General features: G+C 50.0%; 1 protein-coding gene across 1 annotated transcript in view; it reads right to left on the bottom strand.

Annotated features, from left to right (window-relative positions):
- The window catches only part of GNA13 (G protein subunit alpha 13), a 273,931-nt gene that overhangs the window by 69,571 nt on the left and 180,421 nt on the right, over positions 1 to 23,939 (bottom strand). Inside the window, exon 3 of the mRNA XM_069655057.1 lies at positions 22,297 to 22,347. Within this exon, the coding sequence (XP_069511158.1) occupies positions 22,297 to 22,347 (51 nt within the window). The remainder of the gene's footprint in view (positions 1 to 22,296; positions 22,348 to 23,939) is intronic.

The raw sequence follows: 23,939 nt of genomic DNA, 5'->3' as shown, positions 1-23,939 counted from the left end.
TGGTTACAATCAACCACAGCTCAATTATGGATACGTGCCCTTCCTATTGGTCTTGATGGGGCTCTGCACTTGATCTCTTGTGCTAACAAGCATATCTCTCAGATTATTGCTTCTCCGATAGGCAAAGACTGGTGGCTCAGGAAACAAGTCTTTGGTTCTTTCCTCATTGCATCGAATGTCCCAATGTCTACCAATGCTTCATTTGACCTTGTTACTCTGTAGACAGAACTGTAGAGCAGTTCTCTTTGGTCTGTTTTGCAGTAATGTCGCTCTGGATTGGCTTGTGGCTTTACCAACAGCTGCCTCAAGGTCATGTGTCGGATACTCCATCCTTGAACTTGCTTACCATTCTGTTAAACTATCGTACATTCATCCGGATTGCGGACTATCCGTTTGATCCTTAATAGTTGTCCATGTGGCAAGTGTGAGTTTCCTGGATGAAAACTCATCCGATGGAGGTGGTTATTCCCGTCAGTAGCTTTGGTATAGTGTGGTCAATATGGTGATGTTGCTGACATTCCACACCCAAGTAATGGATGTAAGGTGTCCCCATTTTGACTGTACACTGGATTCGAGAGTCAATCTCTATGGAAGTGAGGAAATTCTGTAATGTATTAAGGGTACCATGTAAGATAGCGAAGAGATCGTCAACATACCTGACCCACTTCAAGTAGTTGCGCCAAACCGAATGTGTGACGTGTGTAGTTTCAAACCTGTGTATGAAGCAGTTGGCGTACCCAGGGGCCATAGTAGTCCTCATTGAGGTGCCTGATGTTTGGAGGTAATGCTCTTTCCTATACTTAGGATAGGAATTCTGGGAGAAACTAATAGAATCAGGATGAACTTTATTAGCACCAACACAGTCCGTTTGCAATAGCCATTCTACTGCCTCTTGGCCAAGAACCTGTGGGATGCTTGTATACAGACTGCTGACTGTAGTAAATGGAATGTCACCATTGGTAAGATTAACTGTTTCAAGTGTTTGGAAAAAGTGAGTCATGTCCGATACAAGGTGTAGCTTGAACATGTGGCTGGAGAAAATAGTCAATGTAAGTCCCCAATGGTTGGAGTAGTTAGTCCACCTATGGCTGCCACTATGGGTCTCCCTGGAGGATCCATCAATTGATTATGTACATTGGGAAGCAAAATGTCAGAACTACAGGGTGGGCTGTGGTTGGAAATGCTTTGGTTTTTATCAGAGATCCATCCCAGTTTTTCTGCTCTGTCAAGTATGTTGTCTATGCTGCTTTTAATCTCAAGTGTAGGACCATTGCTCATTGATACATATATATTAAGGTCCTGCAACTTTCATGCATTCTTTGCGATAGTCAGTGGTGTTTAATAAGACCAATGCACCACCCTGGTCTTCTGGGCAGATTGTGATGTCAGGATCAGTGTACAGTGATGCAAGATATTTCTCCTTCGTTTGGGAAGCCAAAATGCTCAAACCTAAAGTTAAACTGTTTCAGATCAGTCACTCATATTTTGAAAAATATCTGTTGATGGTACCGTAATGGGCTCACAACTGTCTTCTGAATTGATGTCCACTCACCCACACATTGTGCAATTTGTTTCCGCACATTCTTTTGAGTGGAGGCACGCAGATTGTGTCGTTTGACGACAGCGCTACCACACTTGGCTTTTCAGCCGATGAGGCCAACGCCATACTCAATCTAATCAAATAAACAAGACTAACAAGTAAAACAGATCCCCAACACGAGATCAAGCAGCTTGAATATGTCATAAGGAAAGATTAATCGCAAACTGCACGCTGTGACACTTGGTAAATACTATCTAGCACAACACATTCCTACAGATTCCTCAGACACACTCTGCAAAGACAATAAGGACTTTGTAACCAAATGGAAACATACTCAAAAGCTCACTTGATCCGATTTTACTCACCATTCAAGAGCTTGCTAGCAATATCAACCAACTAGAAAAAGATAGTTGAATTGACCATTGAGATTACTATTCTTACTAGTGCAGAAACTTATACAGAGAATCTATCCGATATTAAATCACATAGAGTCATACAAAACAGAACTTGAGACCGAAAAAATCTAAGGATATTTAAGAGACACAGGATTACCTCAAAAATGAAGTTTACATTTGGGCAGACAAATACAAACAACCACTATCACATTTGAGTGAGGTAGAAACATAACACCAACAATCCACAAGGCATCCCTATAGCCCAAGAGGTGAGTACTTCAGGCAGCAACATGGGCACAACAGGAGAAATCCACATCCTTGGATTCTAGAGGAAAAGGACAAGGAGGGATAGGAGCAAGAAACCGGGGGATGCAGACCAGGTTTCAAGCACAGAGAACTTCATGGTCAATCTGTCAAGTAGGCAACTTATACAACATGAAAGACATTACAGAAAGGGCTTAAGTACGTACCCACGTACAGTTCAAAACTGTTCACATGAAGGTTGATCTATTTAAATTTACCCGCAAACTGAAGCTCATGACTTTCTTTCCTGAACTACCCGAGAAGAATACTGCAGGCGATACGACCAATTCATAAGAGAGGTGTACACAGAGTCCAAACCTAAGAGCACATTAATACTGTTCATTACGGTACAATCAATAGATACTTTTCAAAATATGGTAATGACGGATCTGAAGCATGGGTCTTGCATGGATTCACATGCTCATGAATATTCCGTCCTCAGGCTGGGAATCCTTGGTAAAGAAAAAAAAAAAACAGTTTTTCTGAACTGTCTTTCTCCTAATAACCAATCACCGATCTCTGGGTTATACTGCCCCCAGCCAATGACTGCCCTCTACCTAAGCCCCTCCTCTTGCAGCCATCTTCAGATTTGTTAGCACATAAAGTGGCAGTAAGACCAAGAGAACAGCCGCAGAGGGGTAGGAGGGAGGGTTTGCATGTGAATCCATGCCAGACCCAGGCTGGAGAACAGTTGCAGGTAGGTAACCTGTTCCTTCTGCAGCATGGGGTCTGGCATGGATTCACATGCTCATGAATATAAGAATACATAGCAGTACACACATGCACAACCACGGGAGGTGGCAAGGCTCAGCATTTCATCAACTCAACATTAAGCAACTCTTACCTCCTCACCAGGCCCACCTTCAGGTGAACAGGTCGCACAGCACTGCCTGGCTGACCCTTGACTCCTCCCTCGAATCCCGGTCGACGAAGTGGAATCTCATGAAGGTGTGCGTCAACCTCCATGTAGCAGCCCCACAGATGTCCAGCAGGGGCACACCAGACAGGAACGCCGTGGTAGCAACAATCACTCTGGTTGAATAGGCTCTTGGACGGCCGGGCAACGTCTGTTTGCCAACCGGTGACCGTGCATGATGCAGCAGGAGAGCCATCTGGAAATTGAAGCCTTCCAGAGGGTCTTCCCTTGGTTCACAGGCCCAAAGTTCACAAAGGCTTCTTGCTTGGAGATCTCCGGTGTGCGCTCCCCATCCCTCCCGGGAGGCATCCGTCCTCACAGTCTGATGCGCTGGGGTCTGGAAGTCCATGCCCACCGCCAGGTGCACGCAGGTGCCCCACCACCAGATCGCTTGACGGAACGTCTCGTTGAGGGAGATCTTGTTTTCAAAGCTGCCCGCGGCTTGCATCCAACGGGCGATGAGGAACTCCTGCAGTGGCCACATCCGCAGCCATAGACGCACGAGGTAGATGCACGACATCATGCCAAGTATGGACTTGATGGACCTCACCATTGCCACTTCAATGGTCAACAGCTGTTGTACCTTGTCCAGGAGGGCCTTCGTCCTTTCCTCCGACGGCGAAGCCAACCGCGCCACTGTGTCGAGTCTGGCTCCCAAGAACAGGGCGTCTTGCAATGGTACCAAGTGGGATTTCGCAAAGTTGACCGAGAATCCCAGATCCGTGAGCAGTTGGAAGTTCTTCGTTTTGTGATCGACGGCGAGTTCTGGCCCTAATCGTCCAGGTAGGGGTATACATGGATCCCCTGCAGGCGCAGCCACGCCGCCACCGGTGCCAGGCAATTGGTGAATACCCTCGGCACCGACTTCAACCCAAAGGGCAGGGCCTTGAACTGGTAGTGTCGCCTTTAGACCATGAACCTTAGGAACTTTCGATGTCCTTTGTGTATGGGGGATGTGGAAGTAGTGTCCCAGCACGTGCTGAAGGGTGACCATCCAAAACTTCTGGGACTTGATATATTTGTTGAGGCGACGAAGGTCTGGGATGGGCTGCGAGCCACCGGTCTTTTGGATGCGGAAGTACCGCAAGTATACTCTGGAGCCTATTCGGGACAAGTTCTATCGTGCCCTTTTTTTTTGCATCGCTCGTACCTCTAGAAGCAGCTGTGGCATGTGGTTTTCCTTCCTGGCCACAGGTGGTAGACGGGGACACTTTCTTTTGAACTCCAGAGTGTGCCCGTGGGCCAGGGCATTTGGCACCCAACGGTCGGTGGAGATGACTCCCACACGCTGACGAAATTCACCAACCGGCCTCCCACCGGGGTGCTCTAACGTCACGGCCACCTTGGCGACGGTGTCCTTCGGGCTTGCTGCGGCCTCTGTAGGCTTCCTGCGACAAGGAGCGGGCCGCCGAATCCTTTGGGGGCACCTTGAGACTTGCCTCCGGAGGTCCGAAAGGACGGCTGTCAATGGAGAGAACCAAAGGCCTGGGCCGTCTCGTGTCCGCCTTGATGGCGTGCAGTGACTCGTCCACTGCCTTGCGGAACAGGTTGTTCCTGTTGAAGGCATGTCCAGTACCCTGGTCTGTACGTCCTGACTGAAGTCAGTGGCCTTGAGCCAACCGCGAAGGCAAACACATTGCCCATATGGCGAAAGCCGGAGTTAGCGATGTCCGTGGCCACCGTGATAGCGTGGTCCGAAGCCAACTCGCCTTACTGTAGGATTTCAAGGGCTTCCGCCCTCGTCATCCGTCGGAAAATCCAGGAGGGGAGCGATCTTGAACCACAGCTCCCTGTTGTAGCGTGCCACGATCGCGTTGGCCACTTTGATGGTCGTCGCTGCCGACAAGATTACTTGTCCCATGGTGTCCAGCTTCTTCCCCTCGCCGTCCGGTGGCGAAGTGGAAGTTGATGCCGTCACCCCAGCCGATGTTTCTTGGGCGCCGCAGAGACTCCTGAATCCGGGGACGGCTGTGCTCTGAGGCACATCGGGGCGTAGTCTGGGACCTGGTACTTCTCGTACCGGTCCCTCTTCGCAGGAGCCGTGGACAGGTTCTTCAGCAGCGACAGTTTGTCCCAGATGTCATCCAGTAACGGGACTGAGAGGACGTCTTCCTCTTGGCCTCCCGTCGTTGGTAGAGGAAACCCTCCTGCTCTTCGTGGCAAAGCTCCGATGCCCTGGTGATCATGGTGTGAAAGGAGCCAATTTCGTCGGGGGATGGGTGGGGGGGAGCTGGGGGATGTGTTGGGGGCTGCTAAGGGGCCAGACCCAGACAGGAGGTAATGCGAGATCTGTCCCGTCGTCACCACCATCGCCGTCTCATCCCTTGGTTGGGGGGTATGAGGTGAAGGCTGGAAAGGGGGGGGGTGGATTCACCTCTGCTTGTTCGGTGGGCTCCCCGACGGTCCAGGTGCTGCAGGATCGTCCACTGTGTAAGGGCAACCTTGTCCTTCTCTGTACACAGGGTCTGGATAGCCATCAAGATTGCTCCAGAGTTGCCCTGTGGCATCGGTAGCGACGGCTGGTGCGCGGGGACATCCGTTTCCTCTGCGGCCTCGGCTCCGAGTCGGCCCCACCGTTGCTCTCCGTAGGACCGGACTTCCTTGAACTTGTCCTGGATCTTTGACGCCAGCCAGCTCATCTTCGGAGGTGGTGTCTGTTATGGCTACCGTGCCCCCCCCCCCCCCCAACCTCTTTCTCGTTTCAGGGGGGTCTTCGATAGGCTAAAAAGAGGATTCCCTCCGGGGTGGCAGGGAAACTCTAGGCCCGGAAGTAGCCTCCACTGGGGTAGCCTCCACAGGCTTCGGCAGGGCTGCCGCGACTTCTTCAATCGATAGCCTTCGCCGGGTGAATCAGGGCCTTCACAACCTTGGGCGCGTCTGGGGCCTTCACCTTTGGGGGAGGGTCACCGCCTCACCCCTCTTTGATTCGCCATTGGGATGAACAGGTCTTCTCCCGAAGCTTACCCGGGTTCTCCAACTTCCTTTTCCCTGAGCTAGAGCGTTAGCTCGTGAATGATGGTGTTGTTGACATCGCGCCCTGCCTGGCAGCCGAGGAGCTCGAACCAACGGCGCTCCCGGTGCCTGCGGAATCACGGTGCTTTGCCTTTTGTCGGGTCGCCCGAGCGTCCTCAAAGGTCTTAGAAGACCACTCTGACTTCTCACCTGCTGCTAGGCTCTTCCCCTCCAGCCAGTGAGTGGAGTCTGACGGTCCTTCAATGTCCGAACGGACATGTTCTTACATAATGCGCAGTCCTTTTCCACGTGCGACTTGTTGTGAAGGCAGTAGAGGCTCCGGGAGTGCTCATCCTCCTTGAAGGCATTCTGTAATCCACATCCTGGGCAGATCCTAAACAGCTTGGATCCAACAGGCGTAGTGTCTCCTTTATCCATTTCCATACTGGGTAGGCCTCAAAGATCTTCCGGAATCCTCCAAGAAGAGAAACGCGACGAAAATTCACCCTTGAGGGGCGTAGAAAAATTCCAAAACTTGTCTCCGTTGATCGAAAGAAGAATCGGAGCTTGAGGCTCGAATTGACCGAAAAATAAGAGTAAACTCGTAGGAAAAAAGCAAAACGCAGTAAAAACGCGAGAGCTGTACCACGAGGACTCCCAACACTTGAATGTTCAGTAAAAATCTGAAGATGGCTGCCAGAGGAGGGGCTAAGGTAGAGGGCATTCATTAGCTGGGGCAGTATGACCCAGAGGCCAGTGATTGGTTATTAGTAGAACGACAGTTCAGAAACAAACTGAATTTTTCTTTACTGCGGATTCCCAGCCTGACCGGGAATATTCATGCACATGTGAATCCATGCCAGACCCCATGTTGGAGAAATGCGGTTCGATTCTGCCGAGTCTGCATTGTTAAGACTACACGGTATGGACATGACCGATTTATGCAGTTCTATTCAGTCTAGATAAGATGTCAGAGCGTTTGAGCCACATGACCAATTGGTCACTTGACCCACTACTCTATTAGTAACTTCCTGTAGCTGAGGCAAATTAACAAGAGCACTTCATTTCTACTTGCTGAAGGTGAAGCTGTACTTAAGACTGAGCAAGTAGCGTAGGGGCACTGAAAATGTAGGCACCGCGTGATGAAGATTATGGACAGGGGCCTCCTGTTTTTCCTGTGCAGGTTCATAGGTGTGTTTTTTTTAACTAAGCTCTCCTGAGCACCGTTTCTTCCATATTGGTGCGAATCACCAGCATGTTCTATAGACATACACTGTATGCACATGAAACTGAGCCAAGTACAATTCTGCACAAAGTTCAGCATTTCTTTGATTGTTTGATCCATATGGTGTACTGTGTATGACGTGATTCAGAGAGAAGCTATAGGTGCATGAGCATTAACAGTTCTGCTTTACAGAATGTAGTGTTGTACTGTTGGAGCTCCAGTAACCACTTTTAAGTGGGAAAATGTTGCCCCTTTATTCTTCTGTAACCTTAATGGTTTGTTTTTTCCTCCTTTCCCCCCACTGTTCTTTTTACGTTCTTTATCTTCTTCTCTCATTGATTTTCTTTTTATTGGAAAGAACCGAGGCCTCATGTGACTGCATTATTTGAACTAAATCTCGTGATTGTTTGTGCTGCATGCCAATTATCTCCAAACGTGTACCATAGCGTAATGCTGGTTGATCCAAGTACACGTGTCACGGGGTGATGTGCATGGATTCTCAATTTTCCGATTTTGGCGATACGGTCTGCAAAATTATGCCATCATATTGATTTACTGTATTTGTATGGTTTTGGTCAACAATTGGTTATGAGTATGTATAGAAAACTGCCCTGAGGATGGACATGTCTGAAATACAGCTGTTTTTTTCAAGAGTCGAGAGTGATGTTATTTAGGACAGATCCCCAGTGGGCTCCTGGCTCCCTGCACCAGTCCTAAATCCTGGGTGTGTACGGCATCCCCCCCTCCGACGCCCAGGTCTGGGAAGTCCTCTTGGCACTGCCTATTGAACCTTCAAATCAGTTCTCTTAGCAAGGCTTTAAGCTGCCCTTTCTTCTCACTTGAGGCTGCCTCTGAACAGGTCCAGTAACCTCCCTTTCCCTGCCGACACCTCTGCTGCCACAATCAACCCTATAAAAGGGCATCAGCCTTCCCCAAACAGTTCTACTTCCCGGGCCTTCCACCTATGTTAGGCTCTGTACCTCTCCCAGTCCGATTCTCTCCGCATCCAGGCCTCCATGCAGCTCCACTTTCAGTTCAGAAGGTTCTGCAGACCAGCCCAGCAGCCACCTCAACCTGGCCCCTCTACCTCCTGGAAATCCCTCAATGTGCAGAGTCTGGGGTCTCCCTTCCTTTACTAAGTATGTGCATTGCAGGGTATCTGTGAGCCAATCCTTTGCCATTGGTCAGCTCTGTTACCATCCAGGTCTCCTGGCTCCACTCAACCTGGCCTTCACTTCGCCTCAGGCTTTCCATGCCCAGCTGTAGCTTCCTGCCCAACACTGGCTTCTCCCTCCGTCTCCGCTGCTCACCCAATCTGCGAGGTCTTACGACTCTGCGACTATTCCCGCAGTCTGCACCTCCTGGGCCAGCGCAGTCTCATTGTGCCCCCTGCAGGACCCTTGCGGAAGGCCATGCGGCATCCTGCGCATAAGTGTTCCGCTGCTAGTTCACTAACGGCTGCCTCAGAATTCAGCTTTTTCCAGGGCGCTACCAGGTAGCCATATTGATCAGCGCACCCTAGTGGTCCAAGAAAGAAACTTTTTTATGCAACCTCCCAATTTTTCAGTCTTACCGTGGAGTAAGTACCTTGAAATTTGTATGTCTTGCATTATACTTTTCCATAGTTCCCATCCGATTCCCAACTTCATGGGTATTCAGCCAAAACTGGTGGAACATTCAGGCAGAGTAGTGAAGTGCAATCCCATCCATTGCCAATGAGGGGATTGGCCACTTTTTACGTTTGCCACTGGTAACCAGGCTGACCTTCAGGTTTCATAGAGGGAGGAGGAAATGAGGCAAAGCCTATTGAGGTTATTTTATTTCAATTCTAGACTTACCAGGGTTAACACTAGAGCATATAGAAGAGTTGAGGTTAGTAGACACCCGACCCCGCAAAAGTGAAAAATCACAACCATTGATCACTCTTGGCACAAAACGGTCACTTTGAAGCTGATATTTGCATTGCATCCCTTATCTATATTAAGCATGTCCGCATGAGGCCAAGTGCTGGATTGAACCACCTAAGCCACCCCCATTTTGAGCGCAGCTACAGGACTTTACTGTACCCCATGCATTCCTCAAACAGGACTGCATAAGCAACCAAACACAGACACTGCAGGGTCAGAGGGGCATAAAAGGCTTTCTCACAGAGAACATCCCTCCAGCAAGTCACATGGTAGCTTAGAACCGTGCCACATTGTTTCCACAGAATCGTCATCACCCTCACAACAAGCCCTCTCTAGGGCACTATTCAGGGTAGATAGCATAAGTAATGGCTTAAGCCAACTCCTAGCACCATCTTACTTTCCTCTGCAAGATGAGCTGGCAGATCTAAAGCGGTCATAAAAAGGTTAAGAATCAGGACACTACCAAACACCAGAGTCATCCAGAGCCTCCACTGTTCATTTATCGTGATTGAATTGCCATGGTTTAGCAATATTACCTAGCATGCCCATCTTCTTTGCAGGCGGATTTGTCCACACCAAACAGTGGCAGTAAATAGGAAATAAAGGCATCTCATGTATCGACCACAAGACAGTCAATCTGGAATTGTTTTTTCGTTTGATGGACTTCTACAGTCTAGGTTAGCCTAATTTGATCATGCCTTATTTGACACCTCATCTTCCTGGGCTCAACAGCTGTAGGTCTAAGGCCACCAAGGCAAACATAGGTCATGGCTTGAATTTACTTCACACTGCTTCCAAACACAGTGTAAAGGTAATGAGGTTTGGTTGACTGAAGGTTCGACTGCAGTTACTCAGCAACTGTTAACTTCACAAATCATTCACTTTAATGGCCCCATTTGTGAGCCTCATGGTATCTGGCTCCTCATCTATTTGATTATGGAGAATTTAGGAGCCTGGGCACTCAGATTTGTATGTAGGAGAGACTTGTAGGCAAGTGCCCTTTCAATGGTTTTGCTTATGAAGGGGCCAGGTGCTGAAATTTTACCAGGTTACTCACCGTAGTGACCACCTTACTCCTAGTCCATAGTCCCCTTTCCTCCATACTTGTGGGACATCTCTCCGTCCTGTGGGACGGATCGGAGCACTTTGTAAAAAGCATCAACATTTTTCCAAAAATGTGTCCCTCTCTTTCCTGCGCGGGGTCCGGCACGCGGCCGTAACACCGCCCACCTTGGCTCCGCCCCGCACATCACCCATCAGTCCTTTTCTATCGCAGGGTCAAAGACCCATTAGTAATAACAGAGAAACCTTATTAGAGGGGACGGCGGGCGTATGGAGGAAAGGGGACTATGGACTAGGAGTAAGGTGGTCACTACAGGGAGTAACCTGGTAATACTCCTACGTCCCGTCCCCTTTCCTCCATACTTGTGGGAGATTCCCAAGCACTCCTTACAGGAACTATGGGTGGATGGAAATACCCCTTACTGAAACAGGTTCTTTAGCACAGCCTGACCAAACTGAGCGTCAGCTCTAGAGCTCATATCGAAGCAGTAATGCTTATAGAAAGCAGATGGGGAGGCCCAAGTAGCTGCCTTAGCGATGGACTCCCAGGGAACATTTCTGAAAAGCGACCGCGGCTGCCTTGCCCCGCACCAGGTGTGCATGGATACCTTTAGGAGGTTTCAGTTTTTGGACGGTGAAAGACTGATGCAGGCGGCAATCCATCTGGAAATAGATGCCTTAGACGCCGGCCTGCCCCAAGGGTTACCGAAAGTCACAAAAAGTTGAGAACTCCGAAGCTCGGAAGTCCTGTCCAGGTAGAACTTAAGAGCTCTTCAGACGTCAAGACAGTGTAGAACCCTTTCAGCCTCTGAGGCAGGGTTCGGAAAAAAGACCGGAAGGGAGATCGGCTGATTCAGATGGAATTTGGTGACTACCTTCGGTAGGAAAGCCGGGTTTGTCCGAAGGACTACCTTGTCCTTGTGAAAGACCACGAAAGGATGCTCCACCGACAACGCCTGGAGCTCACTCACTCTCCTCGCTGACGAAACGGCGACCAGAAATGACACTTTCTAGGACACGTACGAGGTCACCGTAGCCATTGGCTCAAAGGGTTTGTGGCACAGCGCCGTCAGGACTACATTTAGATCACAAGGCGGGTGCGGACTACGAACCGGAGGGTAGAGGCGTGTCAAGCCAGCAAAATGTCTCTTCACCACCGGTTAGTTAGAGAATAAGAACACAGGTCTGTAGAAAGGTAAGCGGAAACTGCTGAGAGATAAGTCCTGCAAGACAGAACATGAACCCCTGACTCTGCTAGGGAGGATACGAAGGACAGCACCATGTCAATCGTGGCCAAACTCGGACCCAACTCTCTCCAAACACCAATGACAGAACCTGAGTCATTTACTCTTGTATTGAGATCTGGTCGAGGGTTTCCTGGCTGCCTGGATAATGTGCATGTTATCCGCAGACAAACTCAAATGCTCTAAATACTTTAACTCGGGCACCATGCTGCCAAGCTGAGCGATCGTGGGGAGGAATGCCACATCTGTTCCCCTTGGTGAAGAAGATCGGGAGTTACTGCTAACCTGATCGGCAGATACACTGACGGGTGTTGAAGTTCTGAGAACCAAAACCTGGCCGGCCACCACGGGGCTATCAGTAGAAGAGAACAGTTCACAGAGTTCTTCAACTTCCAAATTGCTCGATGAACTAGAGGCGGAGGCGGGAAGGTGCAAGCTGTCATGTTCTGCCATGGAATCTCGAGAGCATCCCCCAGAGAGGCTACCAGCCCCCCCCCCCTCTGGAGGCATACTGAGGAAGCTTCTTGTTTACTGCCGTGGCAAAGAGGTTCACCTCCGGTGTGCCCCAATGCGAGAAAATCCATGGGGGGACCTCTGCCTTCAACTCCCATTCGTAGCTGACCACTGTCCGCCGGCTGAGGGCATCCGCTGTGACATTCAGCTGGCCCGGGATGTGCACTGCAAGCAGCCACACCCCATGAAGCATGGCCCACTCCCAAATCTGGCTGGACAGGTCCAAGAGGGGGAGGGGGGAAGACTTTGTTCCCCCTTGCTTTTTTATGTAATACATTGACACCACATTGTCCGTTCTTATGTGGACCACCTTGTTGACAATGAGCGGTCTGAACGCCCTGAGCGCTAAGAAGATCGCCAGAAGCTCCAAATGATTTATGTGCAGGAGCTTGTCCTGAGGCGACCAAAGGTCCAAGACCTGAAGGAGATCTAACGTCGCACCCCACCCGAGGAAGGAGGAGTCAGTCGCAATCGTCACCATAGGGACCGGGTCCTGAAACCCAGCGCCCCCAGACAGATTGCTGAGAGATTACCACCAATCCAGGTCCACTCTCATGGAATCCAGAATCATTATCCGCATGGAGTCTGGTTCCACTGCCTGACGCCATGAATTCCAAAGGGCCATCTGGGTCCGTCTCATTTTGAGACGAGCAAGAGGAAGAGCCAGTACACACGAGGCCATGAGGCCCAGAAACCTCTGGAACCACCAGGCCGCCATGCTCTCTGACTGCGCAAACATCTGACACGTGGCCAACAGATCCGCCATTCTGTCCCCGGTCAGGTACACTCTGCAGTCGATCGTGTTCCAACGAAAACCCAGAAAGATCAGGTCCTGAGAGACCATCATGGAGGATTTCTGCCAGTTCACCGACAGCCCAAGATGGAGAGACTGGAGATTGCCCGCTGCTGCCAACGGGCAAGGGCTGCGTAAAAGCCAGTCGTCCAAATAAGAAGCACCCGAAACTGGAAGTGCTCCTCTCCCAAAGAGAAGAACTAGTTACTCTTACCTTGTAACGTTCTTTCGATGGGATGTTCCTCCGACGTATTCCTTATCTTAGATAGAAATCCTTCAGCTTTGCTGGCCTCGGAAAATTTTTTCGCCAGAGGGCGCTGCGCGTCGATGATCGCCGAGTCGATGACCCTCGACGGCCTCCGTGCCGACGTCGACGTCATCCTGCCTATAAAGGCCGCGCGCAGCGTCCGTTGCTCAGTTCCGTTTTGTAGTCCCCAGTAATGTTTTTGGATTAGACTAATCACCTTGAAGGAGCATAGGCTGCAAACCCACAGGAAGTCATACTGCGGGGATGGATGGGAGGGTCGATAAGGAATACGTCGGAGGAACATCCCATCGAAAGAACGTTACAAGGTAAGAGTAACTAGTTCTTCGAAGGGATTGTGTCCTCCGACGTATTCCTTATCTTAGATAGACTCCCATAGCAGTGGTATTGTGACTGGAGGCGGGAGTAATAAAAGTTATGTTACCCTTCCAGAATGGACAGAGTGTAACACAGCCTTGCCGAATCTAGTTTCTTGACTAGAGGAGGAATCCAGGCTATAGAATTTGGTAAATGTATGTGCGGACGACCATGTGGCAGCCGCACATATATCTCGAATTGGCACCCCTCTTTGAAGGGCTGAGGATGTTGCGATACCCCTGGTAGAATGAGCCCTTAGATTTTGAGGAGGCTCCTTTCCTGCCAATTTGTAGCACTCCAGAATGGCTAAAATAATCCATCTGGAGATGGTTTGTTTTGTTATTGGAAGGCCCAACTTATGTCCTGCATAACCTACAAAGAGTTGGTCTGCTTGTCTGATCTTAGCCAATCTGCTGATATAGAAGCTCAAGGCTCGCTTAGGGTCCAGCCTGTGCAGTCTCTCTTCCTCCTTCCCCGGATGAGGAGGAGGGTAGAAAGAAGGTAATATAATCTTCTGAGTGATGTGAAACTCCGAGACTACCTTCGGGAGGAAGTTAGGCTTCACCTGAAGAACAACTTTGTCCTTGTAAAAGATTGTATGTGGAGGTTTACACGATAAGGCTTGCAACTCGCTAACCCTTCTAGCAGATGTCAATGCTATTAGCAAAACAGTTTTGAGGGTGAGAAGCTTCAATGAACAAGAGTGTAGTGGTTCAAAAGGGGCACCCTTTAGGAAGTTTAAAATTAGGTTTAAATCCCATAAGGGAACTTGAAAAGGTTTCGGGGGATAAACATTAGTTAATCCTTTTAGGTATTGTATTACCAATGGAATTTTGAAGTATGAAGGCTCCTCTGCAGTGCGCTTAAAGATTGATAGCGCTGCGAGATAGCCCTTAATTGTGCCAACCTGTAGGCCTGAATTAGCCAGGTAAAGTAAGAATGACAACACCATAGGTGTACCACAAGAAAAGGGTTCAATATTCTTTTCTCTGCACCAGCTGCAAAATTTGTTCCAACGGCAGCGGTATAGAGTTTTAGTTGCCGGCCTTCTGGCCGAAAGCAACACCTCCATAACATCATCCGGAAGGTCCCAATCCTTGTACCTCAACCTTTCAGACACCAAGCGTGAAGGTTGAGGGTCTTGATGGCTGGATGGAGAACCTGACCTTCCTTCTGCGAGAGAAGATCCTCTCTGTATGGCAGTCGAATTGGAGGGCAGATGGACATGTCTAGAAGGTCCGGGTACCACGTTCTCCTGGCCCAATCCGGGGCAATTAGGATCATGGTCTTCCGAAACCTTCTCAACCTCCTGATCATTTGAGGAATGACAGGGACCGGAGGGAACGCGTACAGAAGTGGGAACTCCCAGTCCACTACGAACGCATCTCCTAGAGCTCCTCTCGGGGGAAATTCCCTTGAGCAAAATCTGTCGCACTTCCTGTTGATACTGGCGGCGAACAGATCCACTTGAGGGGTTCCCCAAAGGGCGAAGATCTCTTGAAGGACTTCCTGAGCTATCTCCCACTCGTGAGAGACTGTGCTCTGCCTGCTCAGAGCGTCCGCTGTCAAGTTCTTCTCTCCGGCTAGGTGAATTGCCGATAGAGAGATTCCTTCCTGAATTGCCCAAAACCAGAGCTGCATCGCCTCTCTGCACAGTGGTAGTGAGCCTACGCCTCCTCTTTTGTTGAGGTAGTGCATGGCCACTGTATTGTCCGTCATTATTAGGACGTTTCTTCCCCGTACAGACGGCAGAAAAGCCTTCAGCGCTAGTCTGATGGCTCTCAGCTCCAACAGGTTGATATGTAGTCTGGACTCCGATGGAGACCAACGACCGCTGATGGTCAAGTCGTTGGCGTGAGCTCCCCACCCCGTGAGTGAGGCATCCGTGACTACTGTTATCTCCGGCCATGGTTGCCAAAACATTTCTCCTTTCAGGATGTTCTCCCGACAGGCCCACCACTGAAGGTCTCGGGCTACTTTGACCGGGATCCGAAGGAGATCTGTCATCCTTCCTGAGAACTGTGACCACTGAGTTCTCAGTGCCCACTGGAGGGATCTCATTCTCAGGCGAGCCTCCGGCACGAGGAATATGCAGGATGCCATGAAGCCTAGCAACCTCAGAAAGTCGTAGGCTGGGAGATATTGGGCATTCTGAAATCTGATGACCATCTGCAGAATATCTCGAGCCCTCACCTCTGGTGGCAAGGCTTTTCCCAGGGAAGTGTCCAGGACTGCTCCAATGAATTGGAGTCTCTGTGATGGTATCATCTGTGACTTCTTTAAATTGAGGGAGAAGCCCAGCTTGTGAAGGAAGTGGCAAACATAATCTAGTTGTCTCTGAGCCTGTTCCGAAGATACAGCTCTGATCAACCAATCGTCTAGGTAAGGGTAGACATGAATCCCTTCCCTCCTTAGACTTGCAGCCACAACCGACATTAGCTTGGTAAAGACCCTCGGGGCGGAGGTTAGCCCAAATGGCAGAACTCGAAATTGATAATGAGAGCTGCCAATTGCGAACCTCAGGTATCTCCTGTGCCTGGGATGGATCGGCACATGGAAATAAGCGTCCTGGAGGTCTAGAGATACCAACCAGTCCTGAAGCTGGAGGGCCTGAAGGATCTGAGAGAGAGTCACCATCTTGAACTTGTCCTTTCGGAGGAATTTGTTCAATTCCCGTAAGTCTAAGATGGGTCTCAGTCCTCCGTCCTTCTTCGGTATTATGAAGTAGGGGGAGTACCAACCCTTGTTCCTTTCCGCTACAGGTACCAGTTCTATGGCACCTTTCTCTAGCAGGTCTAAAACCTCCTGCAAGAGGAGCGGATCTGGAAGCTTCAAAGGGTTGTTCCCCGGTGGATGACTCTGAGGGATATGTAGGAAGGGCAGGCAGTAACCTTGGGCCACTGTCTCCAGAGCCCAAGCATCTGACGTAATAGCCTGCCATTCCGTCAGATGGTGAGTTAACCTGCCCCCTACTGGTGTTCTGTGAGGGGAGACCTCAGAGTGGTTTTGAAGCGGCTGATGCAGTTGCCGAAGGTAAAGTGGCTCCTGCTCCTGCGGGTGCGGCTTTCTTTCCCCTACCCCGTCCACCACGGGTAAATCTTCCTTGGCCTCTTTGAGCCGGTCGTCCCCTGCCCCTTCCATATGAGGAATAGTAACGAAAGGACCGTCCTCTCCACGATGATCCCGAAGGACGAAAGGTATTCTGACGGATAGCAGCTCCCAATGACTTGGCTGCTGCCTTGGACGTTTGCAGTTTCTCCAAACTGTCATCCGCCTTCTTTCCAAAGAGGGTAGAACCGTCAAAGGGCATATTCAAAAGCCTGGTCTGCACGTCAGAGGCAAAACCAGACTTCCTCAACCACGCATGCCTGCGGATTGTGGTACTTGCCGCCATGGCCCTGCTGATACTGTCAGCAGAATCTAGGCCAGTTTGTAGGGTCTCGCACATCGCATCTTTACCATCCCTGATGATGTTTAAAAATGCGTCCCTTTCCTCTCCTTCTTGGAGGCAGTCAGCCGCTGATGAAGCGCACTCCCAAAGGGTGTGGCTGAACCTAGCGAGCGTACAGGTCGCGTTAATAGACTTTAACGCCATGCTACAGGCAGAAAAAACCTTCTTAGCCATGGCATCATACTTTTTGTCATCCCTATCCTGCGGAGCAGTGGGGTATGCAGATGTGCTGCCTGATGAGGTTGCAGCCTGTACAACCAAGCTCTCAGGAGTAGGGTGTTTTGACAAATATTCAGGGTCAGAACTAGCCACCCTGTATTTTGTTGACAGTTTTTTATTTACTGCCGGGATAATTTCTGGCGTTTCCCAGTTTGTCAAAATCCTTCTCTGTAGAGCAGAGTGAAATGGAACCACAGGATCCTCCTGTGGGCCCTTGTCCAGTATGTCAGTGAGGTCATCCTGCTGAAAGGCAGGAGAAGGTGCAGACCAACCCATAAATTCTATGATTCTAGACATCAGAGCTCTATATGGAGTCTCCGCATGTTCTCCTGGGTCTGGTTTGATAAATTCTGCTTCAGGAGAAGTGTCCAAGCCACTAGCTTCCTGAAGTGCATCCTGAAGATTTTTTAATCTTCCTTCCTCAGAGGCGAAAGTCTCTGGCTCTGGTGATGTGGTCCTCTGTAAATCAATATCTTGGTCTGAATCCTCCCTTTCCTCAAAAATCGAGGTTAAAGGGGGATACATTGGTTTTTGGAATGGTATAAACCCCATTTCCAATGCAGAAGGAGCCATCATCACAGGCCTTGAAAACGTCGATGTCGTCGACACCGACGTGAAAGTACTCGAAGGCGCCGTGAAAAGCGTCGAGAAATGTGTACTAGGCCTCGAAGAACTCGAAAGGATCGGAGTCTTGCTCGAGAACGACGTCGACGTTCTCGGCGTCGAGTCGGAGGTCTTTTGTCTAACCGTTGGCTGTGGAGTAGCCGTGGTTCTTTCCTTCACCGGCGTCGATATCGGCGTCGACGTCGGCGTCGACTCGATCGACTGATGCGCCGATGAATCCTTCGACAACGGCGTCGATGGCGCCGACCTCTGTTTCGAAGGAGTTTTCGACGATGGCGTCGATGATGCTTTATCTCCCGATGGCTCGAGGCGCTTTCGGGTTGACTTTTCCGCCGGGTACTGCGACTCGCGGCGTTTAGATTTTTTGGGTTTTTTACCCGGGGTATCACCCTCAGCTGTCTTCGAGGGGGACGAGGCCGCTTTCTCGAAGACGCTTAGCATCTTTTTCCTGAATTCCTCCCACTCAGCTTGCGAGCTGCGTTTTGTGGGGCAATGAACTCTCTCAGGAGAACTCGACGAAGATGACGAAGGGGATCTCCTACGTCTCTTCTTCGAGTGTCTCGATGTCGACGAGTGGTGGGAGCCACTTCGTGATCTAGATCGAGAGTGTTTTTTATGGTGAGGAGACGAACGTCTCGACTCTACCGAAGAAGCTTTCGAGGAAGTTAAAGTTGACCTACCTCTCTCGAGCTTCCCCCTACGCTCCTTCAAGGCTTTCGCCGTCATGGAAAGGCATTCCTCACACTCCGAACTCTGGTGCGTGATTCCCAGACACCACAAACAGACCCTGTGAGGGTCCGTCAACGACATTTTCTTCCCGCAGTCTCGGCACTTTTTGAAACCGGACCGAGGGGTCGTCGGGTCGGAGGAGGATGCCATCGATATCGAGGTAAATAGTAGTTATTATATACGTTATCTTGACGAGAACTGAGCAACGGTGTTCCGAGGCACAACGAAGCGCGGAAAAACGGAACTGAGCAACGGACGCTGCGCGCGGCCTTTATAGGCAGGATGACGTCGACGTCGGCACGGAGGCCGTCGAGGGTCATCGACTCGGCGATCATCGACGCGCAGCGCCCTCTGGCGAAAAAATTTTCCGAGGCCAGCAAAGCTGAAGGATTTCTATCTAAGATAAGGAATACGTCGGAGGACACAATCCCTTCGAAGCAGAGGCATCTCCTGTGTGGAGCCCAAATCAGGATATGCATGTACGCGTCCTGAAGATCCACCACACTGAGCCAATCGCCCATCTGCAAAGAGGAGCGAATCTGGCCGGGCGTGATCATCTTGAATTTCTCTTGGGGTAGGAAGAGCTTGAACTGAGAAAGGTCTAAGATGGTGCGCAGGCCAGCCTGGTTGGGTTTGGGCACCGTAAACAGCCGGGAGTAGAAGCCATCCCCTCGCTCCCAAAGGGGAACGGGTTCCACAGCTCTGAGGTCCAGAGGTTTCTGAACCTCGGCCTTGAGGGAGGGTGAGCCCGACAGCTGAAAAGGAAAGTTGAGGGTTGGGGTAGGGGGTAAAGGTAAGCAGAAGCCCGCTCGAGCGACTGACAAGACCCATCTGTCTTCTGTGATCTGCCACGCCTCCAATGAGACGCAATGCATCCTCCCACCGTGGTCTTGTGCGAGCGCTGAAAACCCTCATTTGGCAGGTTTATGGGTGGCAGTGCCCCTGAACCTGAGGAGGAGGCTGAGGAGCGGGAGAAAAACCACATACGCTGTTGTCTACGGCGGTTATTCCCCGCAGGAGTATCCACTCTGCGAGACTTGCGGTCGAGGAAGCCCCTGAAACCAGAATGACGACTCTGCGATAACGGTCTCTGTGGTTTGAAAGGAGCTTTGACCAAACCAGACAATGATTTAGCCGTCTGAGTGCTATTCTTGGTTTTGGTGAGCTCTACATCAGTAGAAGAGTGAAAAAGCTCTTTACCATCGAATGGAAGGTCCAGTACCTTGTCTTGCACTTCCTTCGAAAACTTGCCGCGAGGTATCAACCCCAAGCATCAGGCCCCGAGCCGAGGTGTCTACGTGATGAGCCGCAGCCTCCAGGAGATCCTGGGCCAAGACTGGCATCGGAAAGGCCACCTCTGAAGTGTTCCAACTTCTCGACCGGAATGTGCTCCTCAAACTCCGACAGACCTTTCCACATCCGCATGTTAGCTCCCGCCAAAATCGATTCTGCATTGGCCTGCCTGAGCTGCAAGGCCGAATTGGCAAAGATTTTCCTCCCTAGGGAGTCCAGGAGCTTGTCCTCCTTTCCCAAGACCCCGAGTAGCAGTCGTGGAAGAGGATGCTGCAGGTCAGGATTCCAACGTAGCCGCAGCCACCACTGTGGAGGAGGGTGGCGGACAAGACGACAAGGCCACTTCTTCCGAAGAATGCAGCCTGTACCTCGCGTCAATCTTTTTATTGACAAAAAGTCCTGAGAGTGGCTTTTCCCAGACTCTTCGGACCTCAGCCAGAACGTCCTTCTGCAGTAACAGGCCGGTACGCTCCAAAGGAGACAAGGTGAACGCCCCAGAAAGCACGCCCTCCTGCGGAGAGGGTGCGTCGGCGACCGGAACATCTAAGAAACTCGCGTCCAGTACCCGGTCATGAAAGGCTCTGACATAGTGGGGGAAGGTCCTCGTTGTCCTGATCGCCTTGAGGGTCATCTGACAGGTCAGGCACTGCGGACAATGGTGGCAAAGGCGGAAGAGCAGGTCGAGGCACCACGGGCAAGGGAGGTGCCGGCGGAACCACCAGAGGAATAGGTGGAGCCGGATGCGCAGGTGGACAGATCTCCTTGAAAAGCCCTTTGAAATATTCCCTCATGGGGTCGGTGCGCATAAGTGCTTGAAATTTACTGAAAAAGGCGTCCTCAGGAGATGGTTTCGGAACCTGAGGAGGCCTCTCATGAGGTGGACAAATCTAGGGACGTAACGGAGAAGGGTGCCACACCGGCCCCTCCACCGACGTATCCACATAAATCAAGGGAGCCGCCCCCGCAGGCAACGAAACATTGTGCGGAAGAGGCATCTGGGCGTCCCACTCAAACCGGCCGGTAAGGATGCGCACAAGGTACCTTAGGTTCACCCAAAGGACCGAACCCTACACCAGGGGCCGATGGCCTAGTTGTAGTGGTAGTGCCTAAAATGACCGCCGTGGGCATGGCGGGAACGGCCGCCATTTTGTCCTCATCTGAGGGGAACTGCGGCACGTGAGGAAGTGTGGCAGGGGTCCCCGTTGATGGATCAGGGGTCTTAATTTTAGCCTTAACGTAAGGAACCTCGGCAGAGCCGGTACTATGAGGCCTGGAATGTTTCTGCGACATAACAACCGCCAACTGAGCCTTCGAAGGAAGGGCCTCGGCACTGCCGGTAAAAGCACCACCTTGCTTCTTTGCCCCCTCAACAGATCTGGTGTCACCACTAGAGCGGGAACGGTGAGCAACCGCTTTCACCGACAGGGCCTTGCCCGGCCCCTGAGAACTGATGGTAGCCTTAGCCTCTGTACGAGGGACCTCGGACCTAGGCCCGGTAATAGCCTTATCGGCACGGGCCTCGAACATTCGTTCGGTAACCACAAGCCTAGCCAAGGCCTCAGGGCGCACCCCGGTTTTGTTTTTGAGGGAAGCCGAAAGAGGGGCCTCAGATCAAGCTCCGGTACCCCACGACTCGGTAGAACTGGGCCTACAAACAGCCCCTATAGGAGGAGCCTTGGAGCGTACTCCGGTGTACACAGGCCCCTTACGGAGACCCTCTGAGAAAACTCTGGTAGAATTATTAGGCCCGACAGGCACCTCAGGGCGAACCCCGGTAACAGAGCGATCAACGCCCCTCCCGGCCTGAGAGGAACCTGGGAAGGTATCCCCCAGTCAGGGTGCTCTGAAAAGTAAAGAATTTACCGGGCGTTTCTTCTTCTCGTCGATGAACGCCTGAAAATGAGAAGGAGGAGGAGTTTGTCGGAACACCTCCTCCCACCGCTCCAACATACGTTGAAGTGCCCGGTCCGAAAGGGAGTCACAGTAAAAACAGGAGTCCCAAAGGTGATCCGGACCCAAACACTAAGCAAAGAGGATGGGGATCGGCCCCCGCGAAGCGACGGTGACACGATGAACAGTCTCGAAAATCTAATTTAAAAGACAGACTAATAAACGAACGCTAGCGAGAGCCAGAGAGGAAAACAGGGAAGAAAATCTTCCGAGGATGCAAGTGCATCCGGCCCCAATCGTGCGGAGAAAAGGACTGATGTTTTATGGTTGGGTGTCCATGGCGTGAGAAACAGCCTCCCAAAAAAGCCTGCAACACCAACATGAAATCGTCTCCATGAACATTTCATGTACTTATTGCATGCCATCTATTATTTTCCATACCACCTCGGTCCCGACAGAGCCCTCCAATCTGCTCCCATGCCTGAAAGCAAGATCCCATTATACCAATTATAAAAGCAAATGTATTAGTAAGATTGTGTCCCAGGAACTAGTAACAATGAACAGAGAAACATTACATCAATGTACAAAATAGTTTTATATATAAAATATCAAACTTACTTGGTCTCCAAGTTTATCCAAATTGTCCAGGAAATATTTTACAGATTCACCCTAAAATAATAAAAATACAGATCAGTGTGCCATATGTGGTTAAAACATCAATACTTAAATCATAAACTCTGTACGGGCATCATGTGGTTATCAAGTTGATACTTCTATTGGAGCAACAGTGAAAACCCAATCAGAAAATATAAATTTCAAATGAAATGGGAAATGTAAGAACCAAACCAATTTGGCACAGATTGGTGTGAAGTTCGCATCTAAAATTAGCCAACACATGAATCCAACAGTTAAGTCGGGCCCTGCACATGCAAAGCACAGAATCCTCACATTCTAGGTATTTAACGTTCCAGGGAAAACATTTAGCCTCCCACCCATTTATTCTATTCGCTAATTTTACATGGTACAATAACAGAATGGTTGTACTTGCCCAATGCTATTCCCTTAGTTTGTATGCAGCAGCAAACGGAAAATCATTGCCAGCACACCCAGAAATGGAGTTACCAGGAAGAGATACGCCATTGCAGGAAGCACTCGATCTTGATAGCCACTTACCTGAATTCTCAATCAGCAATATTTACTCCCAGAAAAAAAAAAAAGGAGCACATTTCTCCAGTTCTATTTTTGCAACGGAAGAGGTTGCATTAAAAAAAGATTCGATACAAATTCTGATGCCCTAAACTTTCATCGGCTGTGTATGTAATCCTTAATACAAATGTTAAAAAAATATGCATCACAAAATATTCCAGTGTGGGCTCAATACAAACTCACCTGCAAGAAAATCCCCGAATCAGGACTAAAGCTAACAATGTAATACTCTAAACTATACTCCTCTTCAACAAGACAAGCTGGAGCAGTCTCTTGCAGTCCGATTTAGAAAGGCAGCATAGAGTTTACCCCGATTAGACGGCAGGACACTTGTTTGAATTACAACTTCTTACCAATTTATTCTTCAAAGTTGAAGAAATGTAACGCCATGTATAGCAGCGTTAGAACAGCATTTTTCATGGGGGAGTAGCAGAGTCAGAGCTCAATATGTGCAGTCAACACTCGACATTGGCTTGTGAGGTTTGACTCAGGGAGAGAAATACATGGTGTGCTCTCTGCATATGGAGAATTGGGGTGAGTGCACTTATTTGCCTGGCTAGTTACTTGCAACTTTCATTCTGTTACCCTGGCAGAACATGAAGGCTTACAGTGATGCACAGCAGAAGTTGCAGGACTCTCAAACACTGGTAACAAGTGCATGTCGGTAAGTTCTGTTAACCTATAGACATTCACATTTAAAGTATCAATAAACATTCAAGTGGGGGAAAGAAAGTGTGGTAAAGAGGATCCACAGGCACTTCAAGTGAGTTACTGGTTCCTTTATTCAGTTACATTATAAGTCCACAAGACAGGAACTCACTGGCTCCCACCACCCAGACTACATCTCACCAACTGGAGGTGGTGGCATGCCAGAGAACTCACATTCTCGCATTCAGCCATACACATTCTACATTTCATTATTCACGGACCTCATGCATTGCAGACTTGCAAGCATGCATCCACAAGCACATCACAACACATTTCCCTTCCTTTCCGAACAGACGAAATATCACCCTCACTGCAATACATTATGAACCATCTACACATTGGTCACA

Source organism: Ambystoma mexicanum, chromosome 3q, assembly GCF_040938575.1.
Source record: "Ambystoma mexicanum isolate Mex_15411 chromosome 3q, UKY_AmexF1_1, whole genome shotgun sequence".
NCBI lineage: Eukaryota > Metazoa > Chordata > Amphibia > Caudata > Ambystomatidae > Ambystoma > Ambystoma mexicanum.
This window is presented reverse-complemented; position numbering and strand designations above follow the sequence as displayed.